This window comes from Hemibagrus wyckioides, linkage group LG13, assembly GCF_019097595.1.
Source record: "Hemibagrus wyckioides isolate EC202008001 linkage group LG13, SWU_Hwy_1.0, whole genome shotgun sequence".
Lineage (NCBI taxonomy): Eukaryota > Metazoa > Chordata > Actinopteri > Siluriformes > Bagridae > Hemibagrus > Hemibagrus wyckioides.
In genome coordinates, this window is record NC_080722.1 from 22,296,130 (window position 1) to 22,306,129 (window position 10,000).

At 38.1% G+C, this 10,000-nt stretch overlaps 1 protein-coding gene across 2 annotated transcripts in view; it reads right to left on the reverse strand.

The window, feature by feature from the left end:
* Nucleotides 1-8,237: 8,237 nt before the first annotated feature.
* The window catches only part of neurod2 (neuronal differentiation 2), a 4,037-nt gene continuing 2,274 nt past the window's right edge, over nucleotides 8,238-10,000 (reverse strand). For both annotated transcript variants that reach the window (XM_058406903.1, XM_058406904.1), the window contains exon 2: nucleotides 8,238-10,000. This exon is cut by the window's right edge and continues 38 nt beyond it. In XM_058406903.1, the coding sequence (XP_058262886.1) occupies nucleotides 8,970-10,000 (1,031 nt within the window). In that variant the 3' untranslated portion in view covers nucleotides 8,238-8,969.

The following is a 10,000-nucleotide window of genomic DNA, read 5'->3' on the forward strand; positions in this document are numbered from 1 at the left end:
CATTAGCTTGTTGAAGAAAAAAGATTGCATTAGAGATGGCGCTTCCATTTATTCAGGTTCTGCACTCACTGAAGGTAAAAAGAGTCGAAGATCAGAACGTTACTACAACATGTTTCCCCCTTCACTGAAACCCTTACATGAGGCTCGTATCCCTTTAAGAAAGAGCCTGGGTTCTGAGAGTGTAATGGACATGAGTGCCTCTTCTACATCTGCATGGTTCTGTATTGTTCAGTGAAAATGAATATACCTATTCAGATCATATTGACATATTTGAAATTCTTTTTGTCACCTGGTGTCAAGGTTTTCTCACAGTTTTTGCCAAATCAACCTGAATGAATGAACCACCTGACAGGTGAAAGGTATCGGGTCAGCAGGGGACTGCATCAGGAAGCAACAAGAAGATAAGATAGAACTTTATTAATCCTGAAGGAAATTCAGATAACAAGAAAAATAAATATAAATGAAATAATCTCTATATACAAATGTATTCAAAAGTACAAAACGTATTCAGAAATATAAATGCGATATAAAATACAGATGAAAAATAAATAAAACAAAATTTTCTATATATACAAAATGTATTCAAAGTACAAAATAGGTGCTAGGAAACTAGAACATATTGCACATGATGTGATACTGCACATGGTCTGGTATGTGCAACACATCATACTACCACTTTTAGCGAGATAATTCACTTAAATCACTACTAGATTACAGCTAAATAACCAGCAAAGACCTAAAGAAATCACAAACTACTAACCACTAACTGCTAAATCTCAACTAAAACAAAGCTATATTCACTGAAACATCACAGCTAAATCACAGCTAGCCTCACTGCTAAATTCAAGCTAATTCACAGCTAAATCACAACTAGTCTCACTGCTAAATTCAAGATAATTCGCAGAGAAATCACAGCTAGCCTCACTGCTAAATTCAAGCTAATTCACAGCTAAATCACAACTAGTCTCACTGCTAAATTCAAGATAATTCGCAGAGAAATCACAACTAGCCTCACTGCTAAATTCAAGCTAATTCACAGCTAAATCACAACTAGTCTCACTGCTAAATTCAAGATAATTCGCAGAGAAATCACAGCTAGCCTCACTGCTAAATTCAAGCTAATTCACAGCTAAATCACAACTAGTCTCACTGCTAAATTCAAGATAATTCGCAGAGAAATCACAGCTAGCCTCACTGCTAAATTCAAGCTAATTCACAGCTAAATCACAACTAGCCTCACTGCTAAATTCAAGATAATTCGCAGAGAAATCACAACTAGCCTCACTGCTAAATTCAAGCTAATTCACTGCTAAATCATGGCTAGCCTCACTGTTAAATTCAAGCTAATTCACAGCTAATTTCACTGCTAAATTCAAGCTAAATCACAGCTAATTCACAGCTTATTTCACTCCTAAATTGAAGCTAATTCACAGCTAAATCACAATTAGTTTCACTGCTAAATTCAAGATAATTCACAGAGAAATCACAACTAGCCTCACTGCTAAATTCAAGCTAATTCACAGTGAAATCACAACTAGCCTCACTGCTAAATTCAAGCTAATTCACAGTGAAATCACAACTAGCCTCACTGCTAAATTCAAGCTAATTCACAGCTAAATAACCACCAAATCACTACCGAAATCAGTTAATTTACTGCAAATCCACTGCTAAAAGGCAGCTATCTTGCTGCTAAATCATCACAGATTCACAGGTAGCTCACAGATAACAGCACAGCTAAATCACAGCTAATTCACTAACAATTTCCCACTGCTAAAATGCAGCTGAATCAATGCTAACTATCAACTCGTTCTAGCTGAACTCTCTCAGAGAGAACACTTTATCATTCACGACACAATGAGCTGAAAAACTCGAACATCAGGGAACATTACAAGATTTCTATCATTTTGTCTTTGTTTTGTATCTCGTTCCTCTTGGTGGTAGATTTATGTGATTCGTTTACAAAACACCAACACAGAACCTCTTTACTGTATAGAGTGTACTACAGTATTCCTGTGTTTCAGCTGAATGTCACTGATTTCAGTGAGCAGAATAGGTTACAGCAACATAATCCTGATATATAGTCTTATTTTTACAAATAATTATGTTAATGTAATATTTTAATAAGTCATATGTCAGAGACTCATATAAACATCTTTTATATAGAATACATCTGTAACACATATTGTTTGACATTTATTTATATCATATATGTGGAATTGAGAGAGAGAGAGAGAGAGAGAGAGAGAGAGAGAAGTGTGTGAAAGGAAAATAAGCACTGGTGCAGTAGCAAAAACAGATGGAGGAGAAAAAAACAGATGAAGGAGAAAGGATAGAGGGAGGAAGAAGGAGAGAGAGAGAGAGAGAGAGAGAGAGAGAGAATATGGAGAAAGAAATTGATAAAGGAAAAGGATTGGAGAATAGGAGAGAGATAAATAGTAAAATGAAGAAAAAAGGTAAAGTGGAGATTATAAAAGAGAAAGAGAAAAAGAAGAGTAGGACATAAAAGGCATAAAAGATGTAACGATAGATAATGAGAGGCTCCAAGCTGAACAAGAAAGATAGAGAGACTATGGATGAAGATATGAGAATGGGGTGAAAGAACAAACGAGATTTGAGGGAAGAAAGATGGAGTGAAAAGATGAGTACAGCAAGGGAAGAGATTGAGATAGAGGGAGAGAAAGAGAGAAATAGAGATAAAGAGAAAGAGGGAAAGCAACAGAGAGAGAGAGAGAGAGAGAGAGAAAAGAAACATGAAGAGTGAACAAAGGATGAAAAAGAGAAAATATTGTGGGATTTGAAGGCATTGAGCTGGACAAAAGAGAAAGAAGAAAACATAAATGGGAAAAAAGACAGAAAAAAGGAAGTGATGAAAAAAGAAAAATGATCTAGAAGGAATAAAATAGAGAAGTGAAGATGAGTGGAGAAGATCCGGTGCAGGAGGAGGAACTTGATGAAAAGGAAGCAGAGGTGAGGGAAAACGGAGAGAGGGATGGCGAGATGAGGTGAAGGGAAAGGAAGGAGAGGAGGAGAGAAGGATGGACGGATGAGAGGGCATCGAGCTGGACGCAATGCCATCTGACAGGTCCAGCTGGGGAAAAAAACCCCGCAAAACCGGGCAATATGGCGCCCAATTACTGATGCCCATGTGACCAACATACACACACACACTCACACACACAGACACGCACACACACACAGGCACACACACCATCTGTGCCGACCAGCAACAACCCCGCTGCACTCACATGCATTTGATGCACAAACACACTCCAGTGCTGTGCAGTCATGCTAGATATACACACAAACACACACACACACACACACACACACACACAATCACAACAGCTATTCATATAGCCACATCTTTTAATTCATAATATAAAAAAAAATTATTTATAATTTTATTTCATATTATAAAACTATGTAAATAATGTAAAGTACAGAGGGTGGGTTGAGGAGGCGGAGTTATCATTTCTCAATTTTTGTCCTTTTTGTCCATTTAGAGTTACATTTAATGTCCATGAATCAAGCACGTGTCCTCGACAGCCTCTCTTTTACTTCTCTCTTGAAGTTAATAAGAAAGACACACAACTGTTTGTTACAAAGCACTGTAAATGTTACGGTAAATAAAAAACCAGCACAGTGCTTCTGCTCTGTGGTTAAATAACAAAGCACTTCATTGTGATGTACATTCTCTATTCATTCATCCTTAGTATCTGCCTGGTCAGGCTCACTAAGGGCTACATGTTATTTTTTTATAAAGAGAAACGAGAACTTAACGAGATAAACCTGACGCTAAGAACCTTTCCGGTTTATGCCACGCCCACTTTGAGTTGAAAACTAAACACAAATACAAACAGCAGCTTTAAATGACACCCCTTACGACTTGGGACTGACAAGACTTCATAAAATCATAAAATGCTAATCCTACAAACGTATGCGGCTTCCTGTAGTCATAGAGGATGGCAGGGTGTGGCTTTGTTTATTTAGAAACATATCAAGAAAAAAGAATATATCACTTTTCAACATTATATTGATATAGAATTATTACTATGCACAGATGTCTGAAGGATTTCTATAAAGATTTATATTTCTCTGTCCCTTCTTTCCGCTTACGGCTCCTTTAAATCTGCTTCTCTCCGAACAGATGCTGTGGAATTTTTTAATAGGTGATGCCAGCTCGTGCCAAGCTCTATGACTGGCACTGCTGGGGCGTGGCTGGCACAAAGAGGAGCTGCAGCATGTGTGTGTGTGTGTGTGTGTGTGTGTGATGGTCAGGGCTCCCTGATGGATCGATGGCTTCGGTGCTCGCGTGAGCCTAAATCGAGACGCCATCTCTCTTTTGCATATTTAAATGCGAACTGTGAATATTTAATACATGCACAAAGATAGTTCGTGGTACTGATGCTAATTTGCGCAACAAATCACGTTACAGCACATGAAAATCGAACACGGGATCAGGATTTCTTCGAACCCTAATCCAAATGTGCTACGCTAAATTTTGTTTTAATTTGATTAGGGATGGGGCGGCTCCTGATTTAATTTGCATTTGGCAAAGCGTTTCGGTCTTCATGCTGTGACCAGTTGCCTTAATATTGCATTAAACAATTGAATCACACAAATAGAAAAATAAATAACACTTATAAATGTATAAATTCATTCCTATGTCCGTGCATCCGTGCAGAATTCAGACATTTCAAATGCTGGTAGAGTGTTAAATTATTACTGCTCTCCCATATTCACAAGCTCTTTTGCATATTTAACTTATAAAACGCCATTCTGATAATTAAACACACATCATATATATATATATATATATATATATATATATATATATATATATATATATTTATATACATATATATATATGTATTATTTCAGTGACTTAAAGCGTGTATAGCTAGAATGTGTGGAGTGCGGACACCATACAGACTTGACCTCCAGGACACTGTTGTCTTGTGAGTGTGCTGTTTTGTTCAGTAATAGTCTACACAGTTTTTCCTTATCATGACACTTTTGTGTATGTGTGTGTGTGTGTCCGGAGTTTTTCTTGCATATCGAGCAGAGTGTCCCGGGGGCTTTACGGCCTCCTGTAGTCTCTCACACACGCGAAACGTGAAGTGTAATGAACAGATGCTGCTGAATTAGGGAAGAAATAGCGGGCTCCACCCAGAAGGCCCTGCTCTGGCCTGCGTGTTGGCACCGCGCTGCTGATGCTGAGACATTTAGCGACTTGGCAGGAGCCCCCGGTGCCAGGCGCGCCAGCTTCGGTGCCAGCTTCGGTGCCAGCTTTGGCCCGACCTCGCCGTCGGGGGGATTTTAAGGAGGGAAAGAAGCCCCTCGGCTCCCGTTTGGCCTTTGCCACCTCGGGGCTGACTTTGAATACGAATAGTGTAAATATGAAAAATGTAAATATGAATTTGGAATATTCTAACAGGCCTCGAATGCTAGTATTTAAGTCGCATCAATTGTAATATTTATGGTTTGAAAATAATAACTAATAAATAAAAAATATTTCTTTCGCAAAAATAATTTTAACGGGGCCAAACTTTTTTTCCCCCTATGGTAAGTGGAATTTTATAAGTTATGTTATATTTGCGTATCCAGGTTAAAGACACACGAAGTGGACCAAAACGTACAAGATGTTCTCCTGAAGTCAGCGACAAGGAATAGTGCAGTGTGATGCCTTGAGCTAAAGCTCAAGTTTTGTTTTTTGCTTTAATCTAAATCCCGGGCTACATCAGGAAGAGAATCAGGGTTTGAGGTTATTATAAAAGACAGCAATAATTAATACTAACAATAATTTAGTTTATTTAACGCAAGCGGTTTTTGTGCTGCTTGGCACGTTATTGTGTTTTAAAGGTGACAAGCAGTGTAGAAGAGCTGTGTACAGAATAAACTTTAAACATAAATAAACTATGTGCATGGGTTTAGTAACTGTGGAAGTATTATTATTATTATTATTATTATTATTATTATTATTATTATTATTATTATTATTATTATTATTACTGCTGCTGATGTTGCTGTTGTTGACGAGTTTCCTAAACGGATGCAAAAGAGATAGTGGACTGTGAAAGCTTGCAAAAAAAAAAAACCCAAAACCAAAAAAACCCCACAAATGAACGATAAATGAACTCTTGGCACCTGGCCCGTAGACGAATAATAAAACAAATAATTCGTTAAAAATAGCGACTTTACGATATATAATTACTTTAATCGAAATTTACACGAATTAAGACGGAAGACGTTCAGAAAAAAAGTTGAAAATATAAAAACAACGGCGCAATATCATAACTTTTTGTACCCCCCCTTTTTGTACATATATATATATATATATATATATATATATATATATATATATATATATATATATATTCACAGTATAGATACATAGTATATAAATGATAAATGTTAAATTCTACAAAATTATAGTTATAAATTCCTAGGCTGTATGTTTGTTTTTAATTTATTTACATTGCTTTCTTGTATAGAAAAGTTTTACTGTCGTTAATAGTCAGCGTCGTTCATGTCACGAGCTCGAGTTCATTTTCCACAATGTTAATTCGCTACAGAAATTCAAACGGCGTGTGTTATTTTATTTACATGTGTGTGATTGAAGTAAAATTGTAAAGCCTACAATTCGAATAATGTAAGTATAATATGAGGCACCATGGCGGCGTGACACAAGGATTCAGAGGGGAAGCCAACAGCGGCCGCACGCACGTGCCCGAGCATCGTCCTGAGTCATACATTTCACTTGCACCCACTATGTTTTTGTTATTATTATTATTATTATTATTATTATTATTATTATTATTATTGTTATTTCTTTATTTTTTCCTTCATTTATTTTAGTAGTAGTATTATTCATTCACAAAAATCTACTCAAGATGTTCGGACATTAAGGTATGATTTTGAATCTATTTATTAATAAATGAATTTATCTGTATTCATCTGTAATGTTTTTAATGACATCATACAGCAAACTCAATACAGCCTAATTATATTTATTTAAAAAAATCTGAATCAGGCCTGTTTATCCATCTCCAATGGAATTAATTAATTATTTTTTTTAACATGACTAATAAATTAAGTATTTGAGTCTTACACAGGTTTAGATATTTTGTTTAGTTTTTTTTTAGGTTGGCTGGTGTAATCCAGTGTATTGAAATGTCTAAGCATCGTTTGTCTAAGAATGTTTGAATTTCCAAATGCTGTTGGAGCTATTTGTGAAAACTAATGAGAAGTTACAAGCTGAGACATGTAATCAGTTTAAATATAAACTTCATTATTTTTTCAGACAGATTATAAGTAAATGAACAGTGCAATATTAAATGATTATATAAATATTACATAATGATATTATTTACATAGTCTTAAAACATAGTTTTTTCTGTTAAAAATGTAATGACTTGTTGGTTTTGGATTGTTTGGTTTGATCTGTACACAAATGTTACTTTTCGAAGAATTACTGGTGACTAAAGTTTTAAAATTACAGAAAGAAATAGGAGAAATTCAAAGTTCAGTTCTTTTTGAAGTGCAAAAGAGTACACTGCCATATGCTGGAATACTACCATATTCTGCCCATTGTTCAGTGTGATGTTGGCATAAAGAGAAAAGGCCGAAATGACAGAGGCATGGGAATAGGGGAGGTTCCTGGCTTGGCTTGCACAAAAATAATTGATCTTACGTAATTATCAATATTATTATTATTATTATTATTATTATTATTAATAATAATAATAATAATAATAATAATAATAATAAATGAAGTACAGCTATTTAGGCATAAATAGTGGAGTTGTATTCTGAGTCTCGTGGCCATAAATTATAGCATTATGATTATGTCAGAATCAAAAAATCCTGAAATATGAAATGTATATTTTTATAGACGTAAACATGAACCACAGTTAGGCATTTACCACCTCACTGTCAAATAAATAATTCAAGCTTAAAAAATAACAGAATTCATTATTTGCACACCCTACACCATTTAATCTCCACTCTTCCTGGAATCTTGACATTACCTTGAGCTCCTTTAATCATATTCCACTGTCACACAATCAGGAATAAATATGATTCATTCCTGAACGTAATTCCCTCTTTATACATATATATATATATATATATATATATATATATATATATATATATATATATATATATATATATATGCTAAAAAATGAGACACGAATAATTAAGTACGCATTAACCTTTTTGAAATGAACCTGAGTACTGGCCTGAGGAACTACTCGTTGCTGATTCACTGCCACAAATTATCCATTGACACAAAAGCTAATTTGTGTCAGATGTTGTGACCAATGTTCCCAAAAAATCTCTTTGAGATATAAAAGAAAAAAAGGAATACCGAGAATACCGTGAAATTCTCAAGCATGAAGGCCTGAAGAAAATAAGAAGAAAAATACTGAATCATAAAGTGTCAAAGGGTCGAAAAAACATCAATCCCCTGAACCTGAAAAGAACCTTTGTGAATTATCTGGTTCTGGTTGAGTGATTTTCCAATATAAAAAAATCAAGGAAAGTTAAAGAAAAACAGAATAAGAGAAACCACTGCAAAAGGACCCTTATGATTTATTTGGAATAAACATCCCCGACTTTTATATCATAGGTACTCGATTGTGTTTGTCCTTTTTATTTTGCTTTTTTTATTGTTAGCATTTTGTGATTGATTCACTCTTTTTTTTTTTTTTACATTGGTAACGCATTCCGTTATTACAATTTGGGAAAAATATGGTAAACCGCTCGACTGGGTGTTATCCTTTTATTCATTATTTTCCACCACGAGTCCATTGTAGTTCCGTTTAAAGTCCAGGGAAAAGCAATCCTTTTATTTTGACTGCATTAAATAAACCTGTTTGTTGTAAAGGTAATGCGTCTGTTTTTTTTAAGACCCACACGAATATTTGACGATGATGACGACGATCGACACATTTGTGTTTTTCCAATTATGAAAAAAAGGAGTTCAGTTCCTCGTATGCGGGCGGACGCTCGTGGTGGTGGTGGTGCGCGTGCACGTCGTGGTACGGCGGCACGTTCTCCGAATGACCGCCTCCACCTCCGCCGCCACCACCTCCACTTCCGCCTCCCCGAGCTCCCGAAGGGCCATAGGCGAGGCTGCGCGCAGCTGCGTAGTGCATGGAGTAGTGATGGTATCCCCGGTCCGCGATTTCCGGTGACACGGCCTCGTGCGATCGCAACGCGAATCCACCGTTGACGCACGTGGGCGTCGGGCTGCGTCGGGCGTCGTACTCGGCGGCTCCCGCGTATTCGGGTTCATAGCAATACCCGTGCGCGCCGGATTGGCACTGAGGGCCCGCGAGGCGCGCACACTGGTACGGGTAGGCGTGCGCCGCGGCGGCGAAGGACGCGTCAGGCGCGTGGAAGCGCGCCGCCGCGCTCTCTTGATGCGAAAGATCAGTGAGAAAGTTCCGCGCGTTGAGCTGCAAGCAACCGGCCACTAGATTCGTAGTCGGTTGCGAGAGTCCTTTGCACAATGTCTGCACGTATGAAACGACGTCTGGTCGTTTACCGTTACGCAAGATCTCCGAGAGCGCCCATATGTAGTTTTTGGCAAGGCGCAAAGTCTCTATCTTTGACAGTTTCTGCGTCTTTGAGTAGCAAGGCACCACTTTGCGCAAGTTGTCCAGCGCCGAGTTAAGGTCGTGCATGCGAGTGCGCTCGCGCGCGTTCGCCTTCTGCCGTCGCAGCTTGGAGCGCTCGAGGCGCGCCGGCGTCATCTGGCGCTTCTTGGGGCCGCGCTTTCGCGGTCGGTCGCCGTTCTCGTCATCGTCGGCGCCATCGTCGTCGTCGTCATCTTCGTCTTCCTCCTCATCTGCCGCGATCTCCGACTGCGCGCGACTTGTGCTCTTGGCGTCGCCCAACACGTCGTCAGCGTCGTCCTCGCGCGACCCCCGCTCGTGCTCGTCATCCTTCGTCTTGGAGTCGTCGCTTCCGCTGTCGTCCGCCCAACCTGGGA